At 37.2% G+C, this 16,442-nt stretch overlaps 1 protein-coding gene across 1 annotated transcript in view; it reads right to left on the reverse strand.

Annotated features, from left to right (window-relative positions):
• VPS37A (VPS37A subunit of ESCRT-I) overlaps positions 1 to 16,442 on the reverse strand; it is a 37,630-nt gene continuing 21,188 nt past the window's right edge. The window contains exons 5-12 of the mRNA XM_060085706.1: positions 12,582 to 12,807; positions 11,048 to 11,118; positions 7,878 to 8,005; positions 7,739 to 7,797; positions 7,592 to 7,660; positions 3,772 to 3,915; positions 2,199 to 2,279; positions 1 to 631 (exon numbers count right to left, since the gene is read on the reverse strand). Of these exons, the coding sequence (XP_059941689.1) occupies positions 2,199 to 2,279; positions 3,772 to 3,915; positions 7,592 to 7,660; positions 7,739 to 7,797; positions 7,878 to 8,005; positions 11,048 to 11,118; positions 12,582 to 12,807 (778 nt within the window). The 3' untranslated portion in view covers positions 1 to 631. The remainder of the gene's footprint in view (positions 632 to 2,198; positions 2,280 to 3,771; positions 3,916 to 7,591; positions 7,661 to 7,738; positions 7,798 to 7,877; positions 8,006 to 11,047; positions 11,119 to 12,581; positions 12,808 to 16,442) is intronic.

The following is a 16,442-nucleotide window of genomic DNA, read 5'->3' on the forward strand; positions in this document are numbered from 1 at the left end:
TTTTAAAAATAAGACAACAATAGGTAAAAACCACTGGTTTACTCTTTTAATTTATTGTATGAATTAAAAGTTACTTCCTTGAGACGGCACATTGGCAGGTTTGGTGTTTCCTGACACTGTGAATATTTAAAAACAAATTATTTTTGAAAGTTTTATCATACAGAAAGAAACAGGAAGAATAACAGTTTTTCTACAGTTGAAATGGTAATTTTTCAAAAAAGCCTGAGAGGAAAAAGTCAAAACCATTCTTGATAAAGCAATGAGGCAATTTCAAATTAAAATTATAAATTTAAATGAAGTAATTTTATAAAATATTGAAACTAGCTAAAATTACATGCATATGTATTTTATCAATAGTAAGAGAGGAACAGCAGTGGAACTTAAATATGATAGGATTTATCAACAACAAATAAACATTTTTAGTGCAAATAGTGCAGAAAAATTTCTCAAAGCAAAGATCATAGCAATCGTTCTAATCTGTACAAAATCAGTCTCAGTTCTGTATACAATCTATATAGTGTATCTATGAATTCAGCCACTGTAATGAAAGGCCAATTTGCAAATCATAAATATAAATGTGCTTAGTTTTGTGTCCCATTCCTCTCTTGGCAGTTCATGTTTTCAGGAAAATCTGAAAAGAAAAGAAAATCAAAACCTAAGATTTAATTTAAGATGATAAATTAAGATTTACCTATAAGAAGATAATCTGACTCTGAGGGAAAAGAGGTAGGGAAAGGATTCTAGCATGCTCATGTCAATAAGCCATTACTCAGTGCCCACTTACTTCTCAACCTTGAGAAATGCATACTTGATATTAAAAATCAACCCTTACCCTCAGGGATTAACAGTCTGATTTGTAAAATAAAACAATTCACTGTTGCTACTAATGTTAAGGACAACTAGATTGAGAAAAGGGGCAGATGAGTTTGAATGGGGTTGAGAAATGCCTGTCACTTCCCTCCCTGTAGCCTGATCCCTTTTAAGGGAACCTCCCGTGCTCCCTTCTCAAAGTCTACTCCTTTAGCCCGGCAGAGCGGGCAGATGAACACATGACACCCATCTCTACATCAAACTGCTGAGGTCAGGATGGACACTGTCTATGCAGGGCCAGTCTCTTTCCCTGAATTTGTGGTGAGACCCTTGTCAGTCTCCACTGGCCGTTTGGACAGTCACGATCAAGCCTGTGGGCAGCACTGGTTGAACCATGTGCAGCTGTAGCAAAGACAGCTCTGAAGAGCAAGTGAGAAAGCACATGGGAGTGAGAGACAGAAAAGAAGAGATGCAGAAATGGAAAACGAGCAGTCTTGGGAAAGGTCTAAGAGGAGCTGCTTTGGTTACTGATGGCCTCATGTCGTGTTTTCACTCCCAGGTGACTGAGGTGTACTTTTCTGCATTTTGGCTCTGTTTTCCCTGCATTATCCAGTAACACAGGCTTCTAAAGTTGTTGAGGTGGGAGCTAGTCTTTGCCACCAGATCATTCCTAAAACAAGATAGATGGAGAGGAAAACAGAAGAGTGTCCTGAGGTCAGGTGAGAGCATGAACAAAGATATGGTGGTAGAAAAAACAACATGACATGAGAGAAGATAAGGGGAAAATGGAAAATTAAAATGGATGATCTAAAATATAAGCCAGAGAGAGAAATTTGGCACTTCTCATCCCTAGGGGTTCATTGCAGGTCCTGGAGCAGAGAAATGTTATCACAGAGTGGTATTTTAGGAAGATCACTCTGTCAGTGCTGAGCAGGAAGGAGAAACCCTAAAGTCAGAGGACTGGTCAGAGTTACTGGAATAATCCTGATGTGAGATGGAAAAAAGACTGAGCGGAAATTCACTTTAAAAGAAGAAATGACAAAAGAGACTACTGAGAAATATGTCAACTAATATGGTATACTCCCCACACCAGCTGAGAGAAAGGAACTAATTACAGCTTAAACTCTACATAAGTAGCTATCAAATACTGAAAAAAAATTCATTTACGCCAATATCATACTGAGAAAATATGCAAACAATTTCTACTGGTTATATGCTTAGGTATAAAACATTATGCTTAATATAAAGTATTCTACATGTTATATAGCACAATAGCTATAATGACAATATTATGCTTAAAGCTGGCTGAACAAACACTGGTAAGAACACTTCATTAAAAATAGCCATGCAATAGCCTGAAGACTCAAACCTTCTAGAATACAATTTACCTATAGTGGAGCATGAAATTGGCTGTGCATTGCTATCACTTGTTGAAGTTTCTCTTCCTTGGCTCTTCTACAGTGGCAAATCTAGAAGACAAATTATTTAAAATACCAGTCACTTCTTCAGTAATCTTCCTACTACTAGCTAAATTTGACAGAATTCTAAGTAAGAATCTTTTAACTTGTTGACATTATTTAAACTGTGGATGTCTAAGGTAGAGCAGAATTTAAGAATCAGAAAGAAAAAAATTTTAATTTTGTTTGGAAGATAACCTTTGTAAACTTCCAGAGTGTAAAACACACTCTGATCCTTTATACCAGTTCTCTGATTATATAATTTCAAATATCTGTGTTTTAAAAATATGAAAATAAATCCTACTGTTGTTACCCAGGAAGCTTAACAAATAAAAACTTCAGCGCTTCCCTGGTAGCACTGTGGTTAAGAATCCGCCTGCCAATGCAGGGGACACGGGTTTGAGCCCTGGTCCGGGAAGATCCCACATGCCGTGGAGCAACTAAGCCCGTGAACCGCAACTACTGAGCCTGCACTTTACAGCCCGTGACCCACAACTACTGAAGCCTGCGTGCCTAGAGCCCGTGCTCCACAACAAAGAGTAGCCCCACTCGCCACAACTAGAGAAAGCCTCTGCACAGCAACGAAGACCCAATGCAGCTAAAAATAAATAAAATAAATTAAAACAAAAACAAAAAAAACTTCAAGATACAGTTATATAGTACCGAAGAAAAATGGACCCAAAATCGACGCTTCACTAATGCCATAACCATAGTCACTAATGTCCCTGTACTTCAAATTTTCTCATGGAAAACAGGGATAATAAAATCTGCCACACTTTCCTTAACAGTTTATATATATATATGGCACATCTGTTTTATAACGTTTATTAACAAAAGATTATTTTTAAACTGATGTTTCAGAGAAATTAGGTAAATATTTAGGACTCTATCAAAGGACAAGATACTGCTAAGCAGACTTAAAATTTTTTTCTTTAAATATAATGGAAATACTAGAACAGAAATTATCCCCAGAATGTTCTCAGTAATATTAAAACCAAAAAAATTTTAAAAATCTGTATAGGGAATTCCCTGGTGGTGCAGTTGTTAGGACTCAGCACTTTCACAGCAGTGGTCTGGGTTCAAACCCTGGTCAGTGCACTAAGATCCTGCAAGCCGTGTGGCACAGCCAAACAAACAAACAAACAAACACACTATATAGGTTATTCTCTTTTTAAACAACTTGTGAAACAGGTTATTCAGGAGTATATTACAACTATTAAGACTAGACTTCAGCTAATTTACTAGCTTTACTACAGAACGATACAGATACTATCATTTCTGAAACAGAACCATTATGTGATTTACCTGCTTGTGTACTCACAACAAGCAGGTTTACAGTGATAGCAGGATGTTGCTATCATTCTCAATAGAGGCTCTTCAGTTTCCTCTCATGGCACTCAAAACTCCAGCTCAGTAATGTGCTAAGGTTTTTTTTACTCATGAATATACATAAGTTATTTGATATTACGCTGTCACTTGTCCTCAACTGAAGAGTATTACATACTGTTCTCTTTTCCATGAAGCTACTGAGAAAATCATCTATATCAGTTTTTCCCTCCAAGAAATCTTCTGCAATATTATCAGAGTCTTCCTCAGCTTCATGTGCAGCTACTTTCAATCTTGCCTGTAGGGCACTCGCACTACAGCTCTGAAAAAGAAAATCAAATATATTAGTTTCTAATGCTCAGAAAAACTCCTTAGAGGGAAGGAAAATGGATTAGATGTAGAGGTAGGGAGAAGCAATTCATTATGTGCCTAACATAGCTTCTTTTTGAGGAAATCTGGTCCCATCTAAGTCCTCACCTTTTGGATATGAGATGGCTACCTAACACAATAGTAACCAACGCATTGCCTGCAAACTATTAAGTGAGAGAAACCGGGCAGATCACTGTCCTCTCTTGGGAATTTAGGAATCAGATCATTGTGGCAGGCACCCTCTAAGATGATCCCCAATGATCCTCCTCTCCTGGTATTCCTGCCCTTGAGTGTGGTCTGGACCTAGTGACTTGCTTCTAATGAACAGAATATGGCAAAGGTGATGGAATTAAATTTAACCAAAGTGGTGAAGGACACCGAAAACTACAAAACATTGCTGAAAGAAATTAAAGAAGACACAAATAAGTAGAAAGACACCTGTGTTCATGGATCAGAAGACTTAATATGTTAAGACAATACTACCCAAAGTGATCTCCAGAGTCTATGTAATCCCTATCAAAATGTCAACAGCATTTTTTGCAGAAATAGAAAAATCCACCCTAAAATTCATAGAGAATCTCAAGAGACCCCCAAATAATCAAAACGATCTTGAAAAAGAACAAAGTTGGAGGATTCATACTTCCTGATTTCAAAACTTACTATAAAGTTACAGTAATCAAAAGAGTATGGTACTGGCACTCAGAAGAGACATATAGATCAATGAAATAACAAACACTCATACATATGGCCAAATATTTTCAAAAGTGTGCCGAGACCATTCAGTCGGGAAAGGACAGTCTTGGACAACTATTGCTAGGAAAACTGGATATCCATGTTCAGAATTAAGTTGTGCCCTTACCTCACCTCATACACAAAATTTAACTCAAAATGGATCAAAGATCTAAATGTAGGAACTAAAACTGTTTTTATTAATAGTCATCCTAGTGGGTGTGAGATGGTATCTCATTGTGATACATCACATACAGGGATATATAGAAATACACCATTTTTAATCACCTTTACCTACACTGGTTATCTATCTTTACAAGTCTCGCTCACACAGATAATATAATTTTGCTTATTAGTGTAAGGTTGAGCATCTTTTCAAATGTTTCTATTTACTTATTCATTAAATATTTATTGAGTACGTACCATGTGCCAAGCACTGGACCAAGGTATTGGGTATACAGGGGGGAAAAAACAGGACAGGTTCCTGCACTAATGGCACCAACAGTCTAGTGAAGTGGTTTCCATACTTTGAGTATAGAAGAGTCACCATCTTCAGAGGTTCGGAGTGAACACATCTATAGAGACAATCCTAGGAATCAAGGAGTTTTTTCAACATTTCAAGAAGTCAGAATAATTGCTATATCAGAATGTTTATTGGACCTTCATATTTCTCCTTTTGTGAGTTTCCTGTTCTTCCCTTTGCCTGTATGTAAGGTTTCTTTATGGACCATTGGCATTAATATTTGTTATATCTGCTACAAATATTTGTCCCCTTTACTTCACTTTTGATTTTGTGATCTTCAATGTATATACAAAGTTTAAATTTATATATAGCTTAAATCATCAGTTTTTTATTTTATGCTTCTGCCTTTTGTCATAATGCTTAGAAAGGATTTTCCCATCATAATCCTAAAAAAAAAACTCTAGCAGATAGTTGTCTCTCATAATTTTATGGTTTCCACCTAAATACGTACTCTATCTAGAGTATCTTTCTGTGTATGCTATGATATAGGGATCTAACTTTTTTCTAAATGGACTGGCTTTATTAAATTCTCATTTTTTTCTAACCAATTACTCATATATATGTCTGTTTCTGAACTGCAGAATCTGTTCCATAGAACTATTTTTTGCTTCCTACAAGGCTACTCTACTGTTTTAAATAAAGAGCTTTTATAGTGTATTTTGATACTGGGAAGGGGTTTCTTTTTGCTCAAGCTCTTCTTGACTAGTTTAACCTGTTTAGTTTTTCAGAAGAACTTTAGAATATATCTGTTTAAATTAAAAAAAAATACTCGTGGGATTTTGATTGGAAGTATAGAAGATTTTTGTTATTTTGGGAAGAATGAAATCTTTATAATACTGTATCTTTCAGTCCATGAATATTCTGTTACTCTATTTCTTCAAGTCTTCTTTTGTGTCATTCAGTAAAGTTTCCTAACTTACTTCACTGGGTTCAGTTCTAAATTTTTTACAGTTTTGTTTACATTGTAAATGAGTTTTTTTCTTCTACTTCATTTTGCACTGGTAATTGCGAGATATCTAGAGGAAAACCTTCTCAATTTGCTAGGATTTTTACTTGTTTGGTTTTGGTTAACAACCGTTTCATCTTTTCTTTCACATTATACCTCTTTTCCTTTTCTTGTCTTCTTACAGTGGCCAGAACCTCCCAAGCAATGTTAAATAGCAGTGATACTGGGGCATCACTGTCTCATTCCTAACATTAAAGGGATCCTGGAAATGTTGAGTCATTAGGTATGATGTTTGCTGTTGGTTTCCTTATTAAATTAAGGAATTAATTTTATCTGAGTTTACTAAGAGTTTGTCTAAGGAATGATGCTGTATTGTGAAAAGCTTCTTCAGCGTCTACTAAGCTTTAATAAGCATCTAAAGGTATTTTAGTTGACTCTGTCAGATTTTCCAGTTAAAAGTGAGGGAGGACTGCTTACATGTGACTCCTGACTCTGACACTTTCTATTTACATGACCTCAGGGATGTTATTTAGTATTCATGTGCCTCAGTTTCCTCATCTGCAAAATGGAAAAACAGCAACAACATCTACCTCATAGGGTTTTGGGTGGAATAATGGGCAATATATGTAAATAGCTTAGTGCAATGCAAAAGATACAACAATTGTACAATGTCAGCTACTATTACTGTATTCTAAAGAATGATCATCTGAAATCTATTATAAATTTATATTATCCTTTACCATCATTTTTTTTGCTGTTGTCTTATTTCTACTTTATGTTTTACTAAATTGGCTTTACCTTCTAGAATTTCTGATTTTAAAGGAAACAGAATATTACGATTGGGTTACTGACATGAGATATGAAGATTATATCCTCTTCTCTTTCATTTATTTTAATTTTTTAAATGATTTTTGCCCTTTTTATTTTTAAAGATTTGGTTTTTTAGGAACATGGGTTGAATTTTATAAAGTTTTTGATTTTTCACATATTTCTAGCATAAAATCTATTATTTGGTGAATTATACTTTATACTTTTTATATATTATATTTTTCAATTTGCTAACTTTTCATTTAAGATACTTGTATATAGGCTTACAAGTAGACTAAAATTAAAATTTTTGTTGGTAGCTTTTATTAGAAGAGTTAAACTGCCTTTATAATAACTCTCCCAGAAGAGTTCTTTATGGGGCTTTTTATATTTTTCTGTTTTGGAACCAAATGCTCTTGCATGAGCACAAATGATTTACAATGGCTTATAACTGACAGCTGTTCATCTGCATAACTTGGAGCTGTTTATCATGACTTATAAACAGGTAAGATAAACTCAGATACCTAATAAATGCTTTCTGGTAATAATGAATTTAAAAATGTGGCACATGCACATTAAGATTAAAAATTCTTATGGTAAAAGAAAAGAGCTAAACAATCTTACCTCGCTAAGTTCATGCTGCCTTTGCATCTTCTTTTCAAAAGTTGATTTCATTTGTGTAAGTAATTCATACTAAAAGAGAAAATTCAAATGCTATTTAATTCTATTTTAAAACTGTATGGATTTCTTAAAAAATGATAACTAACTCACCTTATCTAAAACAGTTTGCCTTTTGGCTTCCAAGCTGGGCTCCAAAAGGAGATTTTTTCCTGTAAGATAAATTTTTAGCTTATTGCTAGGTAAAGATCACATTTTTCTTAGGAAATTTAATAAGTAAGGAAAGACATACTTGCTAGCTCCTCAATACTTTTCATTAAGTCATCCTTGTCAGTAATAATTTGTTTTAGTTGAGGCAAAGTCAGAAACTGTTCTAGTAATATCTCCTCTTGATCATTCATATCTGTAAGTTGTGATACACTAGAAACACAACAGAAAAAATGTTAATGAATATCAGTCAACTAGTTTTTTTTTTTTTTTTTTTTTTTTTTTTGTGGTATGCGGGCCTCTCACTGTTGTGGCCTCCCCCGTTGCGGAGCGCAGGCTCCGGACGCGCAGGCTCAGCGGCCATGGCTCACGGGCCCAGCCGCTCCGCGGCATATGGGATCCTCCCAGACCGGGGCACGAACCCGTATCCCCTGCATCGGCAGGCGGACTCTCAACCACTTGCGCCACCAGGGAGGCCCAGTCAACTAGTTTTTTTCCATAAATATTCACCATTTTTCAGTTTCATTCAGCTGATAAGAGTTCTAAATAATTTTTGACATATATATTTTTATATAGACACAGAAGAAGGCAAATTATAACCTTAAAAGCAAATAAAACATCAATCACAATAGAACGAAAAGTACTCTAAATACAGTACAGTGTCAAGTCACTACAGGACTATGAGGATGAGGGTTTATGAACAGCCCTAATAACCTACCAATTTTAACCTCTGAGCCTATTTACCTAATAGGTATGTGGCTGTCACAATAAATGATACATGTGTATGTGTCTGTGTACATACAGTCATAAAAATGTTTTTAAAAAGCAATCGTGGAAGGCTAATCCCAGAGCAAAAATCATATCCAGAGAGTGAAAGAGGGAACTGGATGGGTGGGATAGGGAGGGAGGGAAACCTTTCTGAACCTATCTTTCAGTTTTGACTAAATATAGATCCATATAAATGCAGTATATAATTAAAAAACAAAATTAAAAAAGAAAAAGCAGTCTCTAAAATTCAAAGCAAATGGAAATAAATGAACCTGTTTTTTTTTTCCTAAGTTATATAATCATCCAGAGAAATTTTACTGAAAAGACTTTAAAAAATAGTATTTGGCTGTACATCCCTGGTGTGCTATATCCTAAAGACAAAAGAAGTGTAAAAAACAAAACAAATAAACAAAAACTTATCCTGCTTTCAATAATCACTACTGATATTGTTATTTTATTAGTATTGTTATTTTGAAAAAGAACAAGTGCCTTTCAGAGAAATGGCTGGCTTCAGGTCGGGGGAAAAAAAATGTTCATGTTGAGCCTATGACATCTTTGTTTTGCCAGAGTTTCCTACTGACTAAAGATAGAACTGTTTAAGCAGCAAAAAGAATAATGTTTGAATGGACTGAAACACAAATTTCTTTTTTAATTTATGAGTTTATAATAACTCAAAAACAACTATAAAAAAACAAAAAAAACCTCGCCTATCAGAACTTTTGCAGCTAGCTTATACATCAACTCATTATTCTGAAAATCAATAAATTAAGAGCAAAAAATCAAGCATATATCTTGTCTTTCTGTATGAAGTATATTTCAATATAACTAAACTTTCCTTTTCTATGAAGGAAAGTCTTCATAGACTTTTGGCTAATTCTGGCAGTAGGAAATCACATCTGCAATCCTTAATGAAATAATGCATAGTCAGTGATTTCAAGTGTTTCAACCTGTTTCAATCCTAATGTCACTAAAAATAAGGCAACCAGACATCACTGCTACCGTATGTGATGTAATAGGAAATATGCACTAACTATGATGTAAATATTCTTGCCAAAAGAATTAAACCTAAATTTTTTCCCCCAGTTTCCTTGAGACATTGTGCAAGTTTAAGGTATACAATATAATGATTTGATAAAAAAATTGAACCTACATCTAATCAAAACTCTGTATCTAGCCACCAGTAGAAGGAAATATGAGAAATAGAGGAGCACCCTCAATGGAACCACAAGGATGCAATCAGGCAACAGGGTATGGGAAAGTGTATAGGACAAATAACCAGTTTCTTACATAAATATTTAATAATATGTGTATAATTTACTCTGTATGTATTTATATGTGTATTATATATATTTGTATGTATGTGTATGCATGCATATATGTATATATGTGTTTGTGTGTATATGTACATACATATTAATAAACGTGGGAGAAATGGTTCATGATTAAAAGGACTATAAGAGATAACAGTATTCAAATGCAATAGGTAGATCTTATTTTGAACCGTGATTCAAATAAACTACCAACCAAAAGATTTAATTATTAAGACCCTGGGGAAATAAGATAATATCAAAGAATTAAAGAATTAGCATTCATATTGTGAGGTATGATGATGATGTGGATTGGGATTATGGCAAAGAAAAAGTCTTTACCTGGTGGAGAAATTTAGTGAAGAACTTATAGGTAAAAATAACATAATATTTGGGATTTGGTTTAAAATAATCCTGACCTATACCCATATACTTCCTGAAAAAAGCTGGAAGAAGATGGCAAAGAGGTTCTCCTTTTTGTATTTTTGACGTTTTCATAATAATGTTTTTAAAGGGAAGGAAGAAAAGAAGGAGGAGGAGAATGCTCTGTAACACAGCAACAATAACAGCCCCTACTTCACGGGTTGCTGCAAGCATTACTCCGTGTATGACTGCTTTAACGTGTACGTGCTGCGTGTAAACTTCATTAATTATTAGTAGAGAATAACACATCACCACTTCCTACAAGTGACTGTAAAACACTGGATCAAATAAAGCTAAACCTTTTTTTTTTTTTTTTTTTGCGGTATGCGGGCCTCTCACTGTTGTGGCCTCCCCCGTTGCGGAGCACAGGCTCCGGACGCGCAGGCTCCGGACGCGCAGGCTCAGCGGCCATGGCTCACGGGCCCAGCCGCTCCGCGGCATATGGGATCCTCCCAGACCGGGGCACGAACCCGTATCCCCTGCATCGGCAGGCGGACTCTCAACCACTTGCGCCACCAGGGAGGCCCTAAACCTTTTTTAACTGTAGGATTTCTCACAGACCAGTAACTCAATAAATATAACCTACAAGACGTACGACTGATTCACAGAACTTTCCCACTAAGACAACCACAATACAGGAAGAGTGATGATTTAAAAGTTTTTTTTAACTTAATATGGATATGAAAATGATGATGTGGTTTCTATTTACAAATTAAATAGACAACAAACAGCAATGTTACTCTCCTAGTTTTTTTACCTTAGTTCTGAGAGTTCTGGAAATACATCAGGGATATCAGGCATCTTGTAACCAAAACCATTTTGGCTTATCTAAAGAGAGTGTGAAATGGTGTTAAATTTCAGCCATCTTTTTGACTGCTCCTATTTGGTTATAAAAGTAATTCTTAATGTACCGCGTCCCATAACTGTTTTCATGATCACACTTAATCTTTGCACTTCACATTGTCCTTACCCTACCCTTCTTTCTTCACTGTTTTTTTCAGTGTATCTTTATACATATAGGGTTACTTTTTTTTTTTTTTTTGATGGGGATCATGTGAGTACCTGTGTTCAGCCCTTGGACAAGTATACGGTTGTAAAATAAATCTCCTAAGTGTATCTGTGACAAATGTGGAGAATTATCTGTGGGTTTCATTGATGTATATGAATGTTTGTCTCAAGTAAAAGGCATTAAGTATAGAAAAATTAGTAAGTTGGCAAAAATCTGAATAGTTACCTAAGTTCCATGAGAGAGTAGGGTAGATAAGGAATAGAGTATACATTGTTTGAATATAGATGACATTTTAAAATCAAGGACCCATGGAAAGTTCTCCTGTAATTTTATTTATACTACTAATTATAATTTGTGCATAATATTCATTAATACAATGATGAAAGGTTTTGGAAAAATGAGGTCCACTTGGGTCTATATTCTAATGGGTCTATATTCTAAATTATTACAAACACTAAAATTAGTAAAGTTGATTATGATAATTTTTTAATATTTGAGTATTACTATGGGTGATATTCACTAAGGGTTAAAAATGCAGGTTTTAAAATCCCTTTAATATGTTTAATGCACAGTCTCTCCTTCAGTAACATCCCACAGGGCAGCAGATACCTGCTTAACTTAAGAACACACAATTTTTTACACCAATGAGATACTGGATTAAAAGTCCTCAGTATGCTAGAGCAGACCCTCCATAATCTGATACATGCTTCTCCTACACGATCCTTCTCATATCTTTGCCTGTGTCCTATGTGACAACCAGAGGGCTCTATAACAGGCAGCTTCACAAATATGCCATCTGGTTTATGCTTCCAAATCTTTGTCAACGCTGTTGCCTCGTCACAGAGTTGCCTTATGTGACCCCTTATCATCCTGGCAAATTCATTACCATCTATCAAAATTTGGCCCCAAGTGTGAATTCATTCATTCATCTGCCTCATTTTGAATAAGCCCCTACTATGCATCAGGCATGCTTTGAGGCACCAAGGATAAGTGGTTTAAGAAAAAGAACTGCATCTTTTATAAAGGTATTTTTCTAGCTCTACGATGGTCCCTGGGAGCACTGACTCTTCCCTTAACTGTGTCTTTGCCATAGCTCTAGACTACCTCTTCTACTTACAATTATTTAATTATTTGCTGGTTACCTCTTTGAAATTGTTACTGAAGTTGAAAATGTGATTTAATCTTTTTATCTTTTGTGCCATGGTGGCTGGCATACTGGAGGGATATAATGTTGGTTGACTGAATATTTCAAGGGTACAAACTACAGATATCTGATACCTACCGGTGCTGAAGTGTCTGTTGTGGGAACAGGCAGTGGCAGGTTTGAAAGGACACCAAATGAAGGAGCAGCAGGTTTGGCTGCTGTATGACTTGTCGCTGAGGAAGAAACAGCGTCGGCCACAGATAAAGAACTGACAGCCCTGGTAGCTCCTTGTGGGGGATGTGGAGGAAGAAATGGAAAACCCGGAGAAGCACAAGGCGGCGTCCCACCCGCTTCACTGTACAGGCTGAAGAAAAAGAGACGAAAAACATGAGGTTAGAGTTTAGGGGTAAGTTTGTGAAAGTATTCCTAAATGGTTCTAAATAACAGTGGTTATGCAGTACAGATGGCAGGTGCCACTAGTTATTATAATTACATAAGTGAATCAGATATCATATAAATTGATAAAATATGAACACCCCTAAAGAGAAAATTTTCGTTTCTTTCCATGAAAAAGAAAAATGTTTTAGAAAATATACAATTCAACTGGTCACACTGGAAGTGAAGAGAATGCTCAAAACTCAAATATGGCCTTTCTGTTGGCATCAATGAGTATCTTCATAGAAGAAATGGAGAACATTTAAGTCCAGGAAATTTATTCAAGTGTAGCTTGAATAAATTCGTAGCTTTCATTATATTTGGCAAAATCTGACTGCAAGTCAAGACTGCTTTTCTGGAAAATTTCAAAGAAAAATTAAATGTATAGATGAGCTGCTAAAAATGTTAAAACATAAAAGATGCGTATAAAAACTATGTATATATTAGAAAAAGTGGCACAGCGGTATGTACTCAAGATATAATCAGAAAATAATTTATTTTTGCCAGGTAATAAATATTGGGTTCTGGATCAAGATGGTGACATAGGAAGATCCTGAATTCACCTTCTCCCACAGAAATACTGAATCAACAGCTACATAGGGAACAATTTCCTCTGAAAAAACCCTAAAAACTAGCTGAGCAGCTCTTACACATTGGGCAAACAAGAAGAAAATGACATCTAAGCTGGTAAGAGAGGCTGAGACACAATCTCACCATAAACCCCACCCTCAGCAGGACAACCCACAAGCTGGAGAAAACTCAAAACCCAGAGCTTTTCCCTGGGGAGTTAAGGGTTGCGTTTGAACCTGAAAGACAAGCCCCCAAAGCATCTAGCTCTGAAGACCAAAAGAGCTCATGTCCCCGAGACTCCCAAGGCTACAGCGAACTAAGAAACAATTCTTACAGGGCTCGTACTCTTGGACTCCCCTGCCTCAGGGCCAAATGCAGAAGAGGACCTGACTTAATGTGAAAGAGGCTCATTGGCCAATCTTAAAGCATCGGCTAGAGGCAGCGGCAGGCATCTAACTTAACACACATCTAGGGGTCCGCTGGGATACTTTCTGGGGATGGTGGCCGGTGGGTGACATCTTGTTTCCCACCTGCTGTGCTCCAGAGACCCAGTATCACCCAGAGGGAGCTCCTACATGCATCTGGTGCTCTGGTTTCTGCAGCTACTGCCCAGGGAATATCCCTTGATTGCTGGACTCTGGATGCCAGGCAGGCTAATATTCCTGGGTCCCACAGGATTGTAACAATCAGAGAGAAGGTTCTTGGTAGACTATGACCCCCAGGACACCGCATAGACAGCAGACAGAAGCAACCCCCAGTCTTTCTGTGAAAGAGGCCTATGTGCTTGTCCAGGGGCTTTGACATCTAGGCACCCACGGAGATGCTCTCAGGGAATGGAGGCCAGTGGACGCAATCTCCGCACTCTCCCTCCGCCTCACTCCAGCTCACCAGTGTCTTAGAGAAAGGAGCTTATACCCTTGTTTTTGCAGTGGCAACCAGAGGACACCACAACATTGTCTGAATCTGACAGCCAGCGGGGCTCACACTCACAGAAATGGAGAAAAAGTGCTTAATCAGCTACCCCCCCAGGGGAACAGCATGAGACAACGGGAGCTCAGTCTTTCTGCTGAAAGAGGCCTATTAGCTTATTATCATAGCTATAGCCTGAGGGGCAGGCTTCTAATTAAACACAACTCTAAGGACTGAATGTAATCCTTCCATAGACTCCAGAGGGCGGGCTCTACTATCTTTGTGCTCTCCCTCTGCACGTTCCAGAACGCCAGCATGTCTTGCAGAGGAGATCTTACATGTGTTTGGTGTCCCGGTTTTGTATTTGGTGCTCTGGTTTTCGCGGCTGCCAACCAGGGAATGCCCCTTACTTACCTGGCTCTGGTGGCCAGGGGTGCTGACATTCCTGGGTCCCATGAAACTGTAACAGTTGTAGACAGTTCTTGGCAGGTTACCACACCAGGGCACTGCAGATAGCAGACTTAAACACACCCACAGTCTTAGTGTGAAACAGGCCTATTTGCTTATCCTGAAGCTTCAGTCTGAGGGGTGGGCTTCAGGCTTGGAACCCATGTATGTGAAAGCCTACGGAGGCACCTTCAGGGAACAGAGGCCAATGGACACCATGTTTTCATTCTCATCACCTGGCTCAGGTGGCTAGCAGGACTTAATAAGCTTGTGGTCCCACAGAACTGTATATATTTGTATACATTAAAAGCTGCTGCCTGAGGGTCTTGCTTCCAATCAGCCTAAATCTAGGTATGATATCCTCCCCTGTGGGGCAATGACAGGTCTTGGCACACCCTTAATTCCTGGGAGCTATTAAAAAAATAATAGGTTGCTTGGACAATCACAAAGGCTTGAGAGACAGTCAAGAGCCAGGGTAGGGTTGAATGATAAGGTTCATCTCCTAGTCCTGTTCTCAAAACTGGGAGAGGTAACTGTTTTATCTTACACAGAGTCAAGCAAAAAGAAGAAGCAAAGAAATATGTTCCAAATAAAAGTACAGGATAAAACCTCAGAAAAAAAAACCTGAATGAAATGAAGATACATAATTTGCCTGATAAAGAGTTCAGAGTAAAGGTCATAAAGATGCTCCCTGAACACAGAAAGAACCTCAACAAAGAGAAAGAAAATACAAGAAAGAATCAAAGCTGGAGAATACAACAACTGAACTGAAAAATATACTAGAGGGATTCAACAGCAGACGGGATGAAGCAGAGTGAGAAATGGAATATTTCCTGCCATATCAGTAAACAAAGGATGTCACAGTCATCAGCCAGAAGACATGATCAGTGAACTCAAGACAGGGCAGTGGAACTCCCATAATCAGAGCAGAGAAAAAAAAGGAAAAAAAGTGAAGATAGCTTAAGGGACTTATGGTTTGTATTATAGGGGTACCAGCAGGAGAAGAGACAGAGAAAGGGGCAGAAAACGTATCTGAAGAAATAATGGCTGAAAACTTCTCTAACCTAGGGAAGGAAATGAGCATCCAGATCCAGGAAAGCCAGCAAGTCCCAAACAAGAGGAACCAAGACACATTTTAATTAAAATGTCAAAAGTTAAAGACACGGCAAGGATCTTAAAAGCAGCAAGAGACAAACAACTTGTTAGGTACAAGGGAACCCCCATAAAACCACCAGCAGATTTTTCAGCTGAAACTTTGCAGGCCAGAAGGCAGGGGAATGACATATTTAGAGTACCAAAAGAAAAACACTTTCAAGAATACTCTACATAGCAAAGTTCTCATTCAGAATCGAAGCAGAGGTAGAGTTTTCCAGACAAGCAAAAGCTAAAGGAGTTATCATCACTAAACCGACCTTATAAGATATGTTAAAGGGACTTCTTTATGCTGATATTACATGCAAACAGAAACCAAAAGAAAGCTGGGGTGGCTATACTTATATCAGACAAAACAGACTTTAAAACAAAGAATGTAATAAGAGACAAAGAAGGGTGTTACATAATGGTAAAGGGGTCAATCCAGCAAGAGGATATAACAATTATAAATATATATGCACCCAAGAGAGGAGCACCTAAATACAT

Source organism: Mesoplodon densirostris, chromosome 20 (genome assembly GCF_025265405.1).
Source record: "Mesoplodon densirostris isolate mMesDen1 chromosome 20, mMesDen1 primary haplotype, whole genome shotgun sequence".
NCBI classification, from domain to species: Eukaryota; Metazoa; Chordata; class Mammalia; order Artiodactyla; family Ziphiidae; genus Mesoplodon; species Mesoplodon densirostris.